Genomic DNA, 20220 nt, shown 5'->3' with positions numbered 1-20220 from the left:
GGAATGTATCTCCAGGGAGGAATGAGTCCAACTCCCAGCCCGGGGACTGTTGATTCACAGATGACACAGGGGAGCAGGCCGGAGCCTGGAAGCCACAGATGTGGCCCAGATGTCTGGCCTGCCCACGGTGGGCAGCGTACCCCAGAGAGGCGTGGGGTGGGGTACGGGGCGGTCTGCAACCCACTGGACCCCAGGGTCTCAATCTATGTTGTCAGGCTGTCCTCATATCCCTGGACATTGTCTCTAAAATTAAAGGGGAGCGCTCTTCCCCCCCCCCCCCTGGGGACAAGGGCAAGGCATTTGTCAAAACTCATGACCCCAAAACAGCAAGGAACCGCTGCAATTGACCAGAGCGCTCTCCACCCACCGCCTCCGCACCACAAGCCTCCTTTTAGCACCCCGCAGGCACTAAAGACACCCTCCAGGGGCCTCCCTCCTCCCCAGTCCCAGGCCCGAGCCTGCACCCACACACTCATTCCCAGATAATGCCTGAGGCCGCAGTTTGCCTGGGAAGGGAGGCAGGAACGTGCAGTCATCCATTCTCTGAACAGATGTTCGAGGAGAACCTCGCGCCGGCCAGGGGCTAAGCCGCGTGCTGGGGGCGGAGGGGAGAATACATCAGATTAAGAAAACGGCATTTCGTAACCCTGTTGCTGGATCCATGTGCTTGAGCCCCAACGGGAGTCCCACCATGTCGTGGCTGTGTGGGCCTGGGCCGGTCCCCTTCCCTCTCTGGGCCTCAGAGGGCTCAGAGGGGGAAAGATAGCACCTGCTGGGGGAGGGGGGGGGACGGGGAGAGGGGAAGGGGAAGAACAGATGAGCTCATTACCACCTACAGCAGAGCCTGGCTGAGCTGCAGGCCTCCCCAGTGTGGCTTCCTGTTATTCACCTGGTGAGGCAGCTTGAAGCTGCACACACCAAGAAGTGTGAAAAGTGCGAAAACCCACAGGTGTCGAGGAGATCGGGGTAGAAGGAAGGGCACGGCTGGTGGAGGGACCGGCCCCATTCGCCGCCTGGAGGAGGCATATCAGGGGTGCGAGGTGCCCAGTCAGGACAGCCTTGCCTGGGGCGGGAGGTCAGGGCAGAACCCGTCCAGGCTCACGTCTTAGAAAGAGAAAAGGCAGAAATGACTTGAAAGCAGCCTGAAAACATGGGGGCGGGGATAGGAGAGTGGGGAGACGGCTTGGGGGTGCCCGCCCGGCATTCACCAAGGCCAGAGGTTTCTTTACAGGCGTTGGCAGGTGGGAGCCATGTCTCAGCCGGCCTGTGCCTCCATAGCGGCTGCGGGGAACCCAGTGCCCGAGAGCAAGGGGAAGGGGGCCCCGCCCTGGCCCCAGCACCCATGCCCATGCCCACCGCCAAAGTGGGGCACCTGGCCCCTGGGAGCTACCGGGTAAGGACCTGGGGCTGAGGCGTCTGGGGTTTCTGGTCTCCACCCTGTGCTTCCAACCCTACCCCCCCCCCCCCACCACCTCCTCCCCTCCTCCTCCAGTCTCTGACCTACACAAGCACGTGCCTAGCGTTGGTGAAAGCAAGAAACGAAACAAGGGGACACGTGGGCTGGCCCGGCAGCGGGAACTCCTGTCCCCAGAGGTTCTCTAGGGCCACGGGACGGCCTCAGACCCTCCTGAAAAGGGTCCCAGGCAGCCGGGCAGGCACCGGTCCCCTGGGGGTTGGTCGGGTTTGGTTTCGACGTCAGGCGCACAGAACGGGTTCACCACCTTGGTGCGTGGTCCATGCCACCCACTCATGTGGTCGTCTGCGCATGGCCGGCTTTTACCGCAGTGACTTACCAAGTCGTACATTTTTATTTCATTTTTAAACACACACACCTACACACCCACCACCCGTCTTGAAAGCCGGGACTTGATAAACATCCGCTAATTCTGCCATGTCTCCCGGGAGCCAGCCCACTGCCCTCCTGCCCTCCTCAGGTCCTTGTCCATCCTGTGCTTGCTCGCTTTTTGGTGTATTTTGAGGCTTTCTTCCTTTAAAACATTTATTGATGGTTATGTGTCGGTCACCTACAGAAATAGGCCGTACGTGTTCATTCTGGGGTTTTCTCTCTGCTTTGCGCGCACTCTGGGGTTCCTGTACAGCCGTCCGTATGGCTGCACGTTGCTGCGGCCCTTGGTTTGGCCGCCGGGTGTAATTCAGTGTGGCCGTCACTCCCGGGGACCATCCGGGTGGCTGCTAGCTCTCCTCCGGGAAGCGGCATGGACAGGCTGTTCTTATCTGGGTATCCTGCCGCGGGAGTTTCTCTCGGGTGGACAAGTGCTAAGTCAAGGGTACGAGAGCCTCCTCCCTTTACAACTGGGGAAACTGAGGCTCCGAGAAAAAAGACACTTGTCTTCGTTCAAGGGAATGGTCCACTTGGGGCAACAAGTGGATAATAAACAAAACTGGGGGCTGAGTGAGGGGAGGGGAGTCGCCGGTGTTCACATGGCGGGGGGCCTGCTTCCGGGCCCCCCTACGTTGTGCCAGGGAGACGGGCCCATGTTTCCTGGGCATCAGCTCTGTGGCAGGTGCCGGCTGGAGCTGGAGATACAGAAATGGACCAACCACATCTTGCCCTGGAGATGCCCTTGGACTTTGGGGGGCGGGCAGTTGAGGAAAGAGGGAGACGGTGCATAGAGAGAGACGTGGGAAGCAGTGTCATTGTATTGTGTGTTCCTGGTACTGCTGATGGAGGGAGCACAGTGAGAGGGCATCTAGCCAAGCCCACCTAAGGGCAGGGCATCCAGGAAGGCTTCCCGGAGGAGGAGGTAATGTCTGAGCCTGAAACAGGACAGGGAACGTGAGCTCCGGGACGGGGATGTGCGGTGGAGAGGGCGTTTCAGAAGGAAGGGACAGCACAGATAAAGGCCTTGAAGGAGGACCCTCAGCTGCTAACGGTGGTGGGAGGAGGGACTGCTGAGTCATTTCACAGACCTGGGCTCCGGCCACACTCACATGAGACCTGCTTGGGGCCTGCTTCCACGTCTATGGGAACTTCATGACTCTCCTCCCCACTCACTCAGCCCCACCCCACCCCTGCACCGGACTGGGGGCTTCTCTCCTCCAGCTGGTGGTCTTTGAGCGGGAGAACTTCCAGGGCCACCGGGTGGAATTCTCCGGGGAGTGCTTGAACCTGGGAGACAGCGGCTTCGACCGAGTGCGCAGCCTCATCGTCACCTCTGGACCGCGAGTGGCAGGCAGGGGAGGGACACTCTTGTAGCTGCCACGTCTTGAGCACCTGCTCTGCGCCTGCCAGCAGGCTAGCAAGACACATCCAGTATTCCTAGTCCTCATTGCCAACCCATTTTACAGATGAGGAAACGGAGGCTCAGAGAGGTGATAGGATTATCATAACGTCACACCTGCAGCCAGTCGTGATTCTGGGCTCCAGAGAAAGGCTGCTTCTACTAGAGACGGAGCCTGCCCGCCCCTGAGGGCAGGAGACCCAAGAGCCAGTGTCTACCAGCCGCCTCCCCTCCTGGCATCAAGCAGCTATAGAATAATTGTACCTGCTGGGCACCCCCTAGGTGCAGGCACAGACTGAGGGCTTCACCTAGGTGATCCTACAATGCTACATGAGGGAGAGACTATTCTTGTGCCCATTTGACAGATGGGCAAACCGGGGCTCAGAAGGAGTAAGTCCCTCGGCCACAGTTACCTTCTGGCAAGTGGCAGAGCTTGGGGTCAACTCTAGTTGATCAATTCCATCCACATGCTTTATATCCCCTGTTCCATGGCCTGCCCTGACTCTCTGGGCTTCTCTTAGCCATAATGACCCCCCCGCCCCCCCCCCCAATATGAAGCAGGAAGACTTGTCCCTAGGACATAGTGGCTGCACCAGCACCAACCCATGTGGACTGGCGTCAGGGCACATGACCTTCGCTCGCTGCTTGTCTTCCCAGCCCGAAAGCCAACCCCCAGTGGGTAGGGTCAGCCTGTATGCCCAGCATCCTGAGGCTCTTGGCAGTACAAAGAGCAGAGATGGGCTTTGAGCTCAGACAGGCCTGGGTTCGAGTCCCAGCTCCCCCAGACCTTGTTCAAGCTCCAAGCTTCAGTGCTCTCATCTCTGAAATGGGGAGACTAACAGTCCCCACTGCTCTCCACTGTGCTATTCCGAGCCCTGAAGGAGATGATCGGCTTGGGCCTGGCACCTGGTGGGTGCCCAAACATAGCAGGGGACGGTGGTGATTATTCATTAGCCTTCCTCATCGTCCTGCGAGTTTAGCTGAGTCACCCCAGTGGACGGTATGGGCTTTCTATGCCCTGCACCACCCCCACCAGCAGTGTGGTCAACACAGCCTCAGCCCCACCCCATCCCAAAGCCCAGCTGGGAGCAGAAGCTGCCGGATGTGGCCAGCTGGGGGTTTTAGGCTTTTTTCAGTGCCAGTGACTCAAACCCAAAGTATTTCTCCTCAAACAAAGATGCAGCGGGAATTCCGGTCTGGTCTTCGGTGTGTGTCCTGGGGCTGTGCCTGGTGGGGAGGGATAAGAACCTGTGGCCCAGGGCCCTTGGTCTGTGTCAGGACCAGCAGGATGTGGGGAAATGATGGTGGGGAAAGGATGGAGAGGACGAGGTTGGCAGGGGAAGGGGAGGGGAGGTGTGGCCCAGCACAGGGACATGCCTGCCTGAAACCCAGGTGACTTCAACCTGCCACCTAACACCATCGTGTGACCTTAAACAGGGGACCTGACCCCTTTGAGCCTCAGCTTCCACATCTGTAGATGAAAGATTCCTGCCCTACCTCTCTCCTTGCCCCTAAGGCTCCAGTGAGCCACGGGAGATGAGAAAAGCACTGAGATACACATTTAAAATGCCTCACTCCGCTAACAGGTCCCCCTGGGCATTCGGAAGACGAGAGGGGGTTTGGAGGGGGAGGGGCAGCGTGGCCAGGCCACATCAGTGTCTGCCTTTCCCTCAGCTCGGACCCCCAGCAGCCCCCCTTCAATGATAACATCTATTATTTACTGTGCCTCCTCTGTGTCCTGGGCGTTCCTTTTTTAGACCCTCATAACATCCTGACAAGGCAGATGCAGTCATTTCCTCTCTTACCGAGGCTTCACGAGCAGAAAAGAAAGGAGGAGCTGGGATTAGAGCTCAGGCCTTTCTGTTTCCAGTTTATACTCTTAACTCCTACATGGCACCACCTTCCAAGGACCCCTTTTCCACCCACCCATCCGTCCATCTCCATCCATTTATCCTCCATCTATTTATTCATCCATCTGCTTACCCCTCCTTCCATCCATCCATTCTCCATCATTCAACCAGCCATCAATACCCTCATCCATAGATCCAGCCATCTACCCATCTATTCATCCACCACCCACCCACTTATCCATCCATTCATTTACCATCAATTTCAACCATCAGTTCATCCATCCATCTATCCAACAATCCATCCATCCACCCATCCATCCACCAATTCATCCATCCATCCATCCATCCATCCATCCATCAATTCATCTATCCATCCATCCATCCATCCATCCATCCATCCATCCATCCTTATCTACTCCAGACCAGGCAGGACTGAGGCAGACGCACCTCTATTCTGGGAGGATCCGTCTGCACCTTCAATTCTGTCACTCCCTTATAGGTTGGCTCATCCCTCAGACAAGCCCTGAGGCTCCTGGGACGTGTTCTGATCCAGTCCATGGTGATGGCCTCGCCCTCCACCCCATCTCCCCATCTCCTTCTGGGTGGAGGAAGGTCCCAGCAGCCCCCAGAGAGATGCCATGAATGCCAGTACCCCCTTTTGTTCCTGATAACACTCATCTAGAGCAAAGGTGGAGGGGTCCCTTAGCCTCAGCCTTCTCATCAACAAAATGGGGATCATCCCCCCCCCCCAGAAACCCTAGTCCTTCTAACACAACCTCACTTCCCATCCTTCATCAGGCTGTAGGGGGCAGGCAGCAAAGCCCCCACTTGACTTCAAGCTTGTGGTTCCTTAGTCCTCGTTGAGGACTGAACACCTTCATATGCACGTTCAAGTGAGAATTAATTCTCACAGGTCCCTGAGAGGTGGGTAATATTATCATTTCCCTCCTACGGCCCACATTCCCATCACGGAGCGTCTTCCGTAGGCCAGGCCAGTCTTTACCAAACGTATGATCAGTCCCCTGGATCCATTTCCCCCTTGCCTGGAGGACAACTTTTATTTTATATATTTCATTGTAAATGGCCCTTTCAGCTGAAATGAATATATTTTCAAAGAACCTTTGCATCACTTTGGCAGATGGGAAGCTGGTATCACTTGCTGAAAGTAAATGTATCCATAAAAAATTAACCCAGCGAGCACAGAGCAGAGCATTGTACTGTCGCCTGCTCAAGGCTCCACGCTGGTGGCCTGTTCTTCCTTTGTTACAAGAAGAGATTCTGTTAAAGGCACATGGACACCCGACAGAGGCTTTCTCCTAGCTGTTATCAGGTTTCAAAGAACGTGCCTTGTTCTGTGTAGTTCTATGCCTAGTCCTTAAATCAGATGTGAATCCTGCATCTGGAGGAATTTTTGCTCACTTCATCACACACATTGTCTCACTTAAGCCCTCACCAGCTCCAGGAAAACAGGTGTATTCGATGAGAAAAGGAAGGCTCAGAGAGGTGGAGCCCCTTACCTGTGGTCACACAGCCAGTAAGTGGCAGAGACCAGAATGAAACCACCAGCCTGGGGGCTGCCTTGCAAGGAGGGGGAGGGGCTCTGCTAACAGTGCCTCTTCTTGCTGCATCCCCGTCTCCCTCCCATCCAGCTGGGTCACCTTTGAGCACCCGACTTCCAAGGGGAAATGTTCGTCCCAGAGAAAGGCCAGTACCCGCACTGGGACACCTGGTCCAGCAGCTACCGCAGCGACCAGCTCTTGTCCTTCCGACCCATCAGGATGGTGAGTGGCTCCTGGGTGGGGCTGGGGGGATCCGTGGGGAGGGCCGGGGCGAGTTCGAGACCTGATAGTGTGCAAGGAAATGGGGGTGAGCAAGGAAAACACGGAGGGAATGGCGGGCAGGGAAGCGTGGCGACCTCGGAGTCGTCCAAGCACAGTGGCTCTTGTTCTCACCGATTCATAAGGTGTCTCTGATGTGTCCAGCTCCCGGTGGGAGCCCTGGGCACATGCAAAACATCAAACCCATCTATTGCCTTCCCTGCTGCTATCAAGCATGGACTCCAGCCCTGGCTCGTGTGGCTCAGTGGATAGAGTGTCAACCTGCGGACTGAAGGGTCCCAGGTTTGATTCCGGTCAAGGGCACATGGCTGGGTTGCAGGCTCGATCACCAGTAGGGGGCGTGCAGGAGGCAGCTGATCAAATGATTCCCTCTCATTATTGATGTTTCTATTTCTCTCCCTCTCCCTTCCTCTCTGAAATCAATACAAATATATTTTTTAAAAAAAGAAAAGAAAAAGAAAAAAAGAATGGACTCCACGTCCCAGTGGTTGGAGCTAGAAACCCCAGCGCCTTCCCGGATTCTATCTGCAGAATGTTTCTAATTCCCGGCTGCACAGCAGACCCTCCCGGGGAGCTTTGAAAATCCCAGTGAGGTGCTCGCTTCGGCAGCACATACACAAAAACTGAAACGACACAGAGACGGTTAGCATGGCCCCTGCGAAGGGAAAGACAGGAAAGACAACCCCAGAGTCCATTCAAGCATCTACCATGCGGGTTGGAACCTGTGCATGTCTGAGAAGAGGGGTGTTGTGGAAAGACCCCCGGAGCTTCCCAACGATAAGACAACCTGCCGAGTCAGCCCCTTTGTACAATAGACCAAGGAGTATGCCTTCCAGAAGATTCAAAGCCAAGACAGGTGGAGTCTTCCCTTAGCAATTCCGTTTCCCCAAAGTGTGTTCACTAGGACTCATGAACCAACCCCATCTTCACTCGCCAGGGTCAGATTCCCATGGTAACCAACCTTGGCCTTCCTGGATGGGAATTTTCCGGAAGAATTTTCGTGCATGTCCACTTGAGGCTAGCAGGTACCAACAGTCGGCGGTTTGGGCGCCACCGGATGTATCTTCATAGGATGATCCAACCAGGCCATTCCCAATGTTTTTCTCAGAATTTGAGGCTGAGCGATCAGCCTTTATAATGCGCCCTTTGAAAGGATTCATAGATTTATCTTTCTATCATTGCAGGGTCTTTGAATGGTAACCCATGTCCATGGAGCTTGTTGGAAGAGCCATCAGCCTGGGCATTTCCGGCAGCTTCTCCAGCTTTGCTATTCAATACAGTAGCCACATGTGGCTGTGGAACTTGAATTTGGGCTAGTCCGTTTGGACATGTGCTGTGAGTGTAGCAACATACACACCAGATTTTGAATACATCATAAAAAAAAAAGTGCAAAGTAAGAATGTAAACTATCTCACTCATATCGTTATCTTGGTTACAAATTGAGATGATAATCTTGCGGCTGTATTTCCTTAAATCAAATATATTATTGGGGAAAAAAACCCAATGCCTGGACCCCTCCCCAGACCAATGATATATGAGCCTCTGGAGCTGGGCGCAGACTGTGTGATTCACGCCCCCAGGTAGACTGTGCAGCCAGGGCTCAGAGCCTCCGGTCTGGTTTCATCTGTCCCCTATCTCTGCCTCTATCTCGCTGTGGGCCACCTTTATTTCACCCCTGGACAGCTCCAGCTCCCTCCCCGCTGGGTTCCCTGGTGCCTTTTCAGCCTCCTCCCCTGGGCAATTAGAAGGGTTTCTAACCCAACCATCTTCCAAGACTCATGCTTTGAACACTATCGGTTGATCTGTTTCTGCTAGGCTCTGTGGTAAGCTCTGGGTGCAATTCTGCACGGGACAGGCAAGGTCCCTGACCTTGTAGGAGGCAGTTATTGAAACCTAATCACGGAAATCAATCTATTCTGGCAAATGGTTGTGGTCCGTGCTGCACAGGGAGTGTGCAGTGTGCTAGGAGAGCGGAAGACGGGAACTGGGGCTCTGATGTCGGGGGAAGGAGTGGTCAGGGGTGATCAGAAAAGACAGCTCCCGAGGATGGGAACTGAGGCAGCCATGTGAAGGGTGGTGGAGCAGCCTTCTAGGGTACAGTGAGTGCAAAGACCCTGAAGCGAGGAAGACGGGGTGTCAACTGGGAACCAAAAATTGGCCAGCCCTAGCTGGTTTGGCTCAGTGGATAGAGCATCAGCCTGGGGACTGAAGGGTCCCGGGTTCGATTCTGGCAAAGGGCACATGCCCAGATTGTGGGCTCAATCCCCAGTAGGGGGCGTGCAGAAGGCAGCTGATCAATGATTCTCTCTCATTGTTGATGTTTTTCTCTCCCTCTTCCTCTCCCTTCCTCTCTGAAATCAATAAAAAAAAAATATTTTAAAAAAATTGGCCAGTGTGGCTAGGGCAGAGGCCGTGAAGGGGAGCGGGGTGCCAAATGGGATGGGAGAAATAAAATGCTTCTTTGAAAGGTTCTGCCCCTCACTGGCTGTGTGACATTAATCAAGGACCAACCTCTCTGAGCCTCTACATCCTAAAAGCAATGAATGAAAATTTTTGAGTGTATGCTAGGCATCGTGCTAAGTGCTCTCGATGGATTAATTCAATTGATCCTCATGACAGCTCCAGGAAGTAGAGGCCGATAGCCTGTTTTCACAGGGGCGTTACTTCTCTTTGCTTTGTTCATCCTTCCCATGCCTGACTCAGTCTCTCCTTCCCCAGGACTCCCAGGAGCACAAGATCGGCCTGTTTGAAGGCGCCAACTTCAAGGGCAACACCGTGGAGATCCAGGAGGACAATGTGCCCCGTCTCTGGGTCCATGGCTTCCGTGGTCGCGTGGGCAGTGCGAGGGTATCCAGTGGAACGTAAGTGTCCTCCCGCCAGGCCCTCAGCCTGCGGAGTCTGTGCCCCTTAAAGGATCTAACATCAGATGCAGAGGAATGGCCACAGCCCCTCCCCAGTTCTTGCAGGGCTGGTGGCTGGAATTCCACCCACCGAGCTCTCTTCCTCTGCGAAACGGAGTCATTCTTTGATGAATGACATGTCAGTGTAAACAAACCTGACAATTGGGCCTAAAAAGCTGGAAGATGAGAGAATAGGGGCGTCTAAAACCCCTATTGGGATTGAAAGAATGATTAAGTAAGGGGGGCAGAGTTGATATGGATAGAGGAGCCTGGATGGGTCTAGGGAAGAGAATATTCAGAGAAATCCGGAGCCTCTGGGAAATGAGCAGAATGGCTTCTGAGAGACGAGATTGTGTCATGAAAGGGCCTTGACTGTCGCTGATATGCTGTGAAACTTCGGTGAGCCCCATACCCCTCTCTGCATCTCAGTGTTGCTATCTCTACAATGGGTACACCAAACTCCCAGATATAAAAAAGGCTTTTTCTGCTCTGAACTCCCAGGATTTGAAATGTTCAAAACTGAGCCCCGTGGTCCCATGTCTGGAAAAAAAAAACAGGGGAGGGCTGGATGCCCAAAGGGGGTCATTTTATCCATCTCTTGTCCGCAAACAACCAAGCCAGACACCACTCGTCTCCTCCAGGCAAACGTAAGGCTTCCACCTCTCCACCACAAGCTCTCGCTGAGCTCCTGTAATGCCATCAGGGCCCTAGCCTTTTTTTCTTATTTCTTTCTTCTTCCCTGAAGCCTGCATCTTGCATTTAAGCCATCAGAAATGTACCAGGCAGTGCCGGGGAGCCAGGCGCTGTGCTGGGCACAGTGGGGAGGCAGAGGTTAGGAAGTCTCGGTGCCTGTCTTCAGGGGGCTCGCTCAGCCTAGCGGGGAGACTCAGTACATCTGCGAGATGATGTCCAACAATAGTAACTCAGAGGTGGTCCAGATGGGAGGTCAGAGGAGGAAGGACGGCTTCTGGGGGCGTGTGCTGGAGGGGAGGAGAGGTCAGAGGCTTATCGGAGGAGGCTAGAACTTAAACCAGACTTTGCAAGGTGACCCTCCCCCCTCTCTAGAGTGCAAGGACACTAGAGGAGACTGCAAGGACCCATGGAGACCTGGCTGGTCCAGCCCGGGGGCTGGATGCTGGCAGTGAGGCTGCCATCTCTACACTGTCCTTCTTGCTTCCCTCCCAGCTGGGTAGGGTATCAGTATCCTGGCTACCGCAGGGACCAGTACCTCCTGGAGCCTGTTGATTTCCGGCACTGGAATGAATGGGGAGCCCTCCAGCCTCAGATGCAGGCCATGTGTCGCCTCCGGGACAGGCAGTGGCATTGCGAGGGCTACTTCCCTGTCCTGGCGGCGGAGCCCCCCAAGTGAGTCCACACTCCATTTTTTCTTCCTCCTCACACCCGTTCCTCAGGCTCCAGCTCTCTATCTTGCTCGTGCAAATTAAAGTTCCTAAAGCCCAAATGGCTGCTGGGTCTGCGAACAGGTGTGTGTCTCGAGGTCCCCCATCACTGCTGGCTTGTGACTTTCTCGGTCTTCATCATAGAAACAGCAAGCACTGCAAAGCTCTCCACTCACGTTCTCTTGGCATAACTTTTGAACTACTCTAGGAGGCCAGTATTATAGTTACTCCCGTTTAACAAGTCAGGAAATGGAGGCTCAGAGAGGGAAAGCGACCTGCCCCAGGCCACACAGCTAGCGAGTGGAGAACTGAACCCAGTCTGGCTCCAGAGCTGAGCTCCCAAACATATCTGTGTTTGCAAACTCTATTCCTTCACACACCAGCCTCATGATTTTTTTTTTTTTTTGCACTCTATACGTACCACCTGCTTTGTTATTTACTTACTATTTTTGTTTAAATAGACTTACTATTTTGCGCTCAAATGCATTGATTTGTAAATAAGACTTTGCAACACCACGGGAAGTGGAAAATCAGCATCATATGCCATAGATAGAAAGCAATTTCATAAATAAAGACAACTGAAAGAAGGCCAGGTAGAGAATTCTCAGCAGACACCACGGCCTGCGGGAGGCTGGGAACCTGCCATCTGCTCTTGGACAGGGTGAGTGACAAGTGTCAGAGGTAGGAAAGACATGCTGGCACCAAACTGAGATTTTTCTCCCTGGTTTTATCGAAGAAGACCGAAAAGAGCATTATTTTCTTGTATCTGCTTCAGTGTTCTTTAATCCTGGGGTCCAAATTCCACCTACTGCAAATGCTCCAGGCCTCGCTTTTTTGGAAATGGGCACCAGGCAATATTGACTCCCATATCGTCAGTTATCCTTGATTGATCGCATTAACCTTTAATCCCTGCAGGAAGCCTGGGGAGTTGTTGCCATGGTTATCTTCCTGGAGGAGGGGATGTGTGAAGGAGGACTTAAAGGATGGAGCAGGAGCTTGTTTAATGGAGAAGGGGGAAGGGGAGGGGGAGGACATTCCAGGCAGAGCAAACAGCTGGGTCCCTGCTAATGATTAAAAAGATGCCTTTTCCTCAAGACCGTTGACCGCCACCTGCCCAGAAACGATTGGTATAAATCTGTAATGTCTACAGCGTGCATGGGACACCCTGTGCTGTCTGTGCCCAGCTTGCACAACTGTGCCTGGCGCCCCTGCAGCACCACGAGCAAAGGCACGGAGGTCGGAGTGCTTGGGGTGGAGCCAGGCGAAGCTTATTGAAACAGGAAGCCGTAGCTTGGTGGTTGTGTGTCTGTTCATCGCTGCAAGATGAAGTCCTGACTTCTTCCTACAGCCAGCGAAGTCCTGCAGCACAACCCCGGCGGACTTCTCTGACCTCCTTTCCCCCCTCCCCCCACATCCTGACCACTGTTCAGTTTATGCAAAGCCCCTAGAAGGACCTTTGCACCTGTGGATCCCTGTGCCTGGCACACTCTTTCATGAACCCGCATCTCTGTTTCAGGCCTCAGTGTAACGACACAGTATCAACACCCCTGACCCTCCCGTCCTGGACCAGGTTCGCACCCCCTGTTCCCAGCTCCCCAATGCTTATTAGAGGGTCAGCTTCCCCCACCTGGACACAGGGCTCAAGTCCTCCTGTGACCTGCTGACTCCCATGCCCAGCACAGGGTGCCCGGGAAATGCCTCATTCAAGACCTCTTGATCGCTATTCCTCTACCCACCAAGGGACATTACAAAACACTCAGCAGGGCTCCCATGCGGTTAGTCATACAAGACCTCTAATATGTGCACAATAAACACTATATAATCCTGTTCTATCCACTGGAGACAGTAACAGCGGGCTCCATGAAGGCAGGGATTCCATTTCGTCGGGCCCAGCACCTTGAGCAGGGCAGACACTGTTTATTGTCCTGTTCCTCGGAGGACATTCAGCAGCGTCCCAGACCTCTATCCACTGGATGCCAGCATGACAAACCCCCTCCCAATAATGACAACCAAAAATGCCTTCCGACATTGCCGAGTGTCCCCGGGGATGCGGGGAGAAGGGCACAACCGCCCCCTCCTTAGGAACCACGGGCATATTTGAACACAGATGAATGAATACTCCCTCCCTCTTTTTCCTTTGCTTTATACTAACAGTAGCGTAAATGCACCCTGCGCGGGGTTTAGACCACTTTTCCTTTTACACCACTTCTTGGCGATCATTGCACTCGCTGCTTAGAGACGGAAGGGATCTTCTCTAAAGCGCAGCTGCCTGAGGAGGGAACGTGGTGAGCGCGGGCCCTGGGGGTAAACTGGCGTCAGACCAGGGCTTCCGGGTGTGTGTGTGTGTATGTGGGCGGGGCATCAGCTCCCGGGCCACACCCCCACCGCGTGGTCGGGAAGCAGGGGGCGGGGCGGAGCAGTGGGCGGGGCCTTTCAAGGTCCCGCCCCCGCGCAACGTCACGGCGCCGCGGCCCCGCCCCCGCGCGGGTGTCTCCCTCCTTCCCTCCCCGGCCGGGGCGGCTGGCGAGCCGGGAGTCGCTCGCTGGTTGCGCGGGCCGTTTCGCCGCGCTCCGCACGGTAGGTGGCCCTGGGGTGGCGCGGGGGGCTGGGCGGCCGCCGCCGGCAAGGGTTGGCCTGCGAATCGGCTCCGGGGGGCCTTCCGCCCTCGCGGTTTCCTCCCGGGCCCGGCGAAGCTGCCGGCGTTCCGGGGCTCAGAGCAGCCCGGGAGGCAGCGCGGGCGGGCGGTGGGAGGATCCCCACCCGGCGGGCGTTCCGAGCGCTTTCCGCCGGGTACGGCAGCGGCCCGGCCCCATTCCCGCGCTTCCCGCTTCGGACTCTGCACCCGGGAGGCTCTCCGCGTGTGTGAGTGTGTGTGTGTGTGTGTGTGTGTGTGTGTGTGTGTGTGTGTGTGGCGGGGAGTTGGGGGGACGCGGCGTGTCACCGACGCCCGAGACCCCGGCCCCTCCCCGGCGCGCGGTGAGCCCCAGGCGGGCGCCGGGACGCGCGGGGGGCGCGTGGAAGTTTGCTTGCAGCCGCCGTGGGAGTTACCGGGCGAATCACAAGTGGAGGCATTGGGAGGCGGAAATCGCGGGCTGGAGAGGGGTGCGCCGAGAGCTCGGGGCAGGGGAAACCCTCCTGAACTTGGGGTCCCACGGGAGGAGGGGGCGAAATGTGGCCGGAGGATCCCACCGCCCGGCCACCTCTCCCTCCCAGTATGAGCTGGACGGAGGACGCCCCACAAAGCTTGGGGCTGGAAGTGGTAGCAAGAGCAAGGGGGCAGGGGCGCCGAGGCTGGGCATCCCGGACCTGGCAGAGTCATTTTTTAAATGTTTTTGCGGTCAGTCAACACATAGCTATTGAGCATGTGCCACGTGCTGGTACTCCTCAGTGCGCTTGGGATGCACATCAGTGAATCAGCAAGACAGAGATACCCGTCCCAGTGTAGTTCACAGCCTGACAGGTGGAAACACGATAAGCATACCTTGGAAGGTGGGGGGGGGGGGGCACCATTCCGCCATCTGCAGGCACCAGGAGGCATGCAGTATGTCACTTGAAAGTGTGTGCGGGGCTTCGGTGCTCCGAGTCAGCCGGGTTCGCAGGAGTCCCAGCCCGCAGGGTGGGCTTTGGCTGCTGCACATCCCGGTGAGCTGAGCTGAGCATGTGCCCGTGTAGACACCTGGCTAAGGGAGCCCCCTTCTGCCCCGCTGCTCCTCCCAAAAGGGGTTCAAGCCCCTCTTCTAACCTTATTGGATCTGGAGATCAAGCCGCAAAGGAGTTAGAGGTAAAACTGCACGGGGACCTAAGACTGTTTAAAGAGCAGCATGTAAACCAGGCACCCTCCTCCATGCCTCAGCTCCCGCGGAGGGGTGGCTGTGAAAGCATGAACCAGGATACCCGTTAGCTGGGCTTGGACTGAGGAAGACGAACTTGAGAGGCCCAGTGGTGAAGTATACGGGTTATAAAAACTACCATTTCTCTGGGGCCCCAGCAGCTAAGAGTGCTGGGTGCGGCCGGTACTTGACTACCGGCATCGCCACAGCCAAGGTATATGTTAAATACCTAACAACCAGGAAGGCTGGACAACCTGTCAGAACCGGCTGCAGCTCTGGAACTGCCTGCGGGCTCCTGCTGGGTCAACAGGGCCCTCAGGCTGCTATTCTGTGACCGTCTGAGCCTTGATGGCCCTGTGGGATGGAGGTCAGCCTGGGCTTTCCCACTCCAAGGGGAGGAAGGGGGAGAACCCTGTGACTCAGCAATCCTTCGAAAGCACTGCGCCTGTCACCTCGCTCCTCCCCCTTTTACAGATGGGGAAACTGAGGCTCGGAGAGGTCACGCATCCATGACCCTAGTTCCCCCAGCGAGGGCTTAAACTCCCCCTCAGACCTCCTGACTTCAGGTCTTAACGGGGCTGGCCGCTTTTTCGGGTAGCATCTCCTCGTGGGAGCGTTCTCTGGCACTCCCCTGGCTTTGGGGGGCGCTTCCTGTTTTGAACCCCACAGAGGCAGCTGGGCCTTTACCTCCCCAACCTCCTTGCAGGTCTGTCCCCCACCCTGGGCTGTGGACACCTCTTGCGCACCCCATCTCATGGCCTCCCATTCCAGCCGGCTTGCCTGGTGCTTGGGCCAAGCTTCTGGATTTGGCCAGACTTAGGAGTGGCGCACTCTGGTTCAGCAGTGATGTAGCCTGGGCAAGTCATTCTTCCTCACCCAGCCTCAGTTTCCACGACTGTAATATTGGCTTCCTATATTAACCATTTTACCCCGTCACGACCCCAGGGAGCTATTATTTACTTAATATGTTTACATCACTTTGTCTTTTTTTAAACCTCATGTTATTTGTTTTATAGCAGCTTTATTGAGACTTAATTCATAGACCATATAATTCCCCCCCCTCCCGTTTGAACTATTCAATCCAGTGGCTTTTGGGATATTCAGAGTTGTGCAACCATCTAACCCTAGAACAAATCATCTGATTCTAGAAGGTTTCATCTAATTCTAGAACATTCCCTCTAATTCTAGAACATTTGCATCTAAATCTAGAACATTTTCACCACTCAGCAGCCACTCCTCAATCCCTCCTTCCCCAGCCCCTGGCAACCACACATCTACTTTCTGTCTCTATGTATTTGCCTGTGCTGGACATTCCATGTAAGTAGAATCATGCATTGCATAGCTCTTTGTAACTGGTTCATCCATGTACAATCAGTCCTTCCCTTTCTTTTAGTATTTCATTACTTTCTATAGCTGAACGATACTCCATTGTATGGCTGTGCCACACTTTACGTATCATGTGTCAATTAATGAAGTTAGTTGGGTTAACTCCGCTGTTTGGCTATTACGAATAATGCTGCTATGAACGTTCATGTGTAAGCCTTTGTAAGGACATATGTTTTCAGTTCTCCAGGGTATATCCGTGGGAGTGGAATTGCTGGGTCACGTGGTAATTCTTTGTTTGACCTTTGCGGGAACTGCCAGACTCTTTTACAGAGCAGCTGCGCCATCTTCCATTCCCACCATCAGCGCACGAGGGGGTTCTGATCATCACGTATAAATTGAAGTCTTCTCCTAAGCAGTTCTGATCTTTGAAATAACTAGCTTTGATGTGCTAGGTAGGAATTATTTCCTAATATGCATGAAATTAAGCGTCTCATTAGCAGACTAAGGAGTGGCCTGCAGGTCCCCAGCAGCATCTCTGGGACCATCACTTAGGGAAGCAGGTCAAGCCTTGGCCCAAGGCGTGTGTGCGCTTTGCTCCTCCTGTAACTTACGTACGTGCTGAGGGTATTCGACCAGGCCCTGCACGGGCCAAGGGGACAAAGGGAGGCAGCGAGGAGCCAGGGGCTCACAGCACCCGCCCTGCACGGGACCTGGTAGAGCCTGCCGGGAACCTGTGGGCGAGATGAAGGAAAGGTGTCAACTGCTTGGACCCTCATACTCCAGGCCAGCGGGGGAGGGGTCCCCTTGACAGCTGAGGGTCCATAGAGGCCAGGGAGACCCTTGGGTTTCCTAGACTGCAAGGCCTGTCCCTTGGCCTCAAAAGGGAAGCTGGTCCTGCCCGTGCCCCACCCTGGCCCCCCATGCTCACTGTGCCGGGGAAACCCCTGTGGCCATGGGAGTGGCCTTAGGGAGACACCTGAGACCAGGCCTTCTGGCCACTCTCCAGCCTCATCTGCTTTTATTCATTTGTGCGCACTTTCCCGTCCTTGGGCTTTTTAAATCCTGCTGTGCACGAAGAAGGCAGCCTGAGGATGGAAACAAGGTTGGGAGGCGAGGCAGGGGGCTGCCCCTCTCTGGACCCCCGTGTGCCCTGCTGGGGAATGGGGGTGCACTCAGCCAGGACGGATGCAGCAGCACCTTGCGGTCAGTAGGCTGTCATAGGGCGTTGTCTCTGTGACTTTATGGGTCAATTTGTAAGATGAGTGGCAGGTCACATGTGGTTGGTATTGGTGATCTGAAAGCCCGAGTGTGGCCTGGTGGCTGGAATTGGCTAGGTGGCATCGTGGAAGCTTGTCTGGGTAGCCCCCGCTCCCGGTCCCCCCGCTCTCCACCGCCCCCCCCCCTCCCGCTCTCCACCTCTTCCTGCAGGCCCCTTGCTGTCTGTGAACACATCTGCCTTGTCTAGGGCCATTCCAGAGAAGGTTCTGAGATGCCCGCCTCCTGACATGCCCCTTCTCGGGTATCCTCCACCCGGGGCTGTGGCCTAGAGCTGGGCCAAGCCCCACAAATTGCAGGGCAGGACCTTAGGGGAGCGGCTGGGGCTGTCGCCTGGGGAGGAGCTTCATGTTATCCTGTGTGCTCAGATGGCAGGCAGCAAGGGAGGGTATCCAGCCCCTGCCAAGTGAGTTCTTGAATCAGCCAGACTTTTGACCCAGACTGCTGTGGCCAGAAGGCGGCTCGGGGGTAGCATGCTCCGCTCCAAGGCGGGGGTCTGCCTTAGACTCCTGCTGCTCTGCTTAGGGTTTGGGTGCCCGGGGCCATTGGCCACCTTCCCTAGTCAGTTCTCTTATCTGCAGCAAAGGCGCAAATAGGACCCAGCTCCTGGCTTGCTGGACAGGAGGGGAGGCGGGTAAGCACCTACCCTGCCACCAGGCAAAATGTGGGGCCCTGGTTCAGACAGGCTGCTTGGACTCCTGAGCGTGCCCGTCCCTCAGGGAGCCAGCTGTCAAAGGCAGTAATTAAAAATGCATTTTATGTTCTTTAACTCATTTAGGTCTCCCAGCAGCCCTGTGAGATGAACGGGCTGAGGCACAGAGAGGTGAAGTAATTTGCACAAAGTCACCCAGCTAGGAAGTAGGAGAGATAGGACTGAAATCCAGAGTCTAGTTCTTAATTACCATCTTACCCCCTGTCGATACCCTATCTTACTGCCCAGCGCATAGAAAGCACTCGAAAATGTCAGTTATCTATAATAATAAAAGGATAATATGCTAATTAGACCAGATGTCCTTCCGGACGACCTTCTGGACGAAGCTGGGGCTGCAGGGGAAGCCTGGGTCTGGGTGCCAGATGGAAGCTGGAGCCGGCAGCCAGGGGAAGGAAGGCCTACTCTTGCACGAATTTCGTGCATCAGGCCTCTATTTATTACATAATTATTATCACATATTATGTTACAAAATTATTGTATATTAATAATAAATGTTCATCCCGGCCCCTTTGTCCTCACTCTTCCTGGGCGGACAGAACAAACAGACTCTTGGCTTGTGAGTGTAGATTCCTCCCTCCCGCTTCCCACACTCATGGGCAGTCGGGTGTGGGTAAGAGCCTACAGGCCCCTGAGTCCCAACTCCTTCGAATCACTGTGCTGCACTGGGCAAGCAGCTTACCCTCTTTGAGACTCAGTTTCCCCCACTGTGAAAGGGGTGTGTTGGGCTGTAACAGAGGCTGCCTGTCGATGGCTTCAACCCACAGGGTAGGGTGGCTTTTATTTGGCACCCAGGGTGTTTTATCTTCAATCGAGCCAACAGTCAAATATTTGTGGAGAATAATTCCAATTTCTCACTTCTCTTGGAAACTCCGGAGCTTGGGCCAAACTGGAGTGGCCCGAGGCTGCCGCTCAGATGGCCTGGGCTCTCCTGGTCCCCGCAGTCCCCACTTGCCCCCTCGTCCCATGGGTGCCCTGCCCGACCCTCAGGGCCCTCTGGCCCAGCGCAGTCTTCAGGGCTCTGAAGGCACCGCAGACCTGCCGGGTGTCACCTGAACAAGTACTTCCATTGCTTTTCCAACAGCGTTTTTGCAACCAGCTCTGTTTCTAGGACATCAGGGCTCTCAGGCCTCCTGCTGCCTTTTCTGCCACTCAAAACCCTCCAGGCTTTTAACACACCAGAAGCTGTCCCCGTTCACTCCACACTTCCTGATGAGGAGTCCCTGTCTCTGGCCCCAGGGTCCCTCCTTAATGGCTTCAGGCCCCAACTAACCCACAGTGAGATAGTGAGATAGTGAGATAGCCGGGGCAGCCTCAGTCCCTCTGTGAGGACTGGCGAGTGCGCCTGCATCCCAGCACGTCCGCTCAGCTGCCGGGAGCCGGCCTCACCTCACAGGGCACCAGGGAGGCCATCCCCTTTCCCGGAAACTGAAGCTCAGAGACACTTTCTGGAGGTCACACGGGCCTGGTGGGACAGCACAGGATTTGAACCCAGGTCCACCCAACCCCAGAGGCTACCCACCCCCTGGAGTCACCTGTCAATCCATCCCCGCACGGACGCCCACTGAATGCCACCTCCACTGGCATCTGCAGTCCCTGTGTGTCCCCAGCGCCTGGCACCGGGCCTGGTTCATGCCAGGCCCTCGGTACCTCCATGATGAATAGGGACCCGTGGGGTACGGGATTTTAGAGGCCACCAGGTCTCCATTTTTTTGGCGTGTCCCTCCTGGTGGCGGCATCAGAGGAGCAGAGAGTGGCCCACATCTCTGACCGGAGGGGCTGAGCTGGGACGTCGGGGACGCACCTCTTCTTTGAAAATACTGAATCCATTTCACACAGATATTAAGTGC

General features: G+C 55.3%; 2 protein-coding genes across 3 annotated transcripts in view; both read left to right on the top strand.

The window, feature by feature from the left end:
* Window positions 1–1250: 1250 nt before the first annotated feature.
* CRYBB1 (crystallin beta B1) lies at window positions 1251–11199 on the top strand (the record flags this gene model as incomplete). The annotated part of the gene is given in 7 exon segments (XM_081113955.1): window positions 1251–1326; window positions 1329–1393; window positions 3065–3213; window positions 6742–6758; window positions 6761–6873; window positions 9649–9791; window positions 11016–11199. Coding segments are annotated over 7 exon segments (747 nt in total).
* A 2543-nt stretch (window positions 11200–13742) lies between these two features.
* Window positions 13743–20220, top strand: part of TPST2 (tyrosylprotein sulfotransferase 2) — a 35265-nt gene continuing 28787 nt past the window's right edge. The window contains exon 1 of one of the 2 annotated variants that reach the window (XM_081113479.1): window positions 13743–13807. The gene's annotated coding sequence lies outside the window, so the exon portion shown is untranslated. The remainder of the gene's footprint in view (window positions 13808–20220) is intronic. The other variant, XM_081113480.1, reaches the window with a different exon arrangement.

The sequence above is a fragment of the Myotis nattereri genome (assembly GCF_964212035.1).
Source record: "Myotis nattereri genome assembly, chromosome: 19".
Taxonomy (NCBI): domain Eukaryota; kingdom Metazoa; phylum Chordata; class Mammalia; order Chiroptera; family Vespertilionidae; genus Myotis; species Myotis nattereri.
This window is presented reverse-complemented; position numbering and strand designations above follow the sequence as displayed.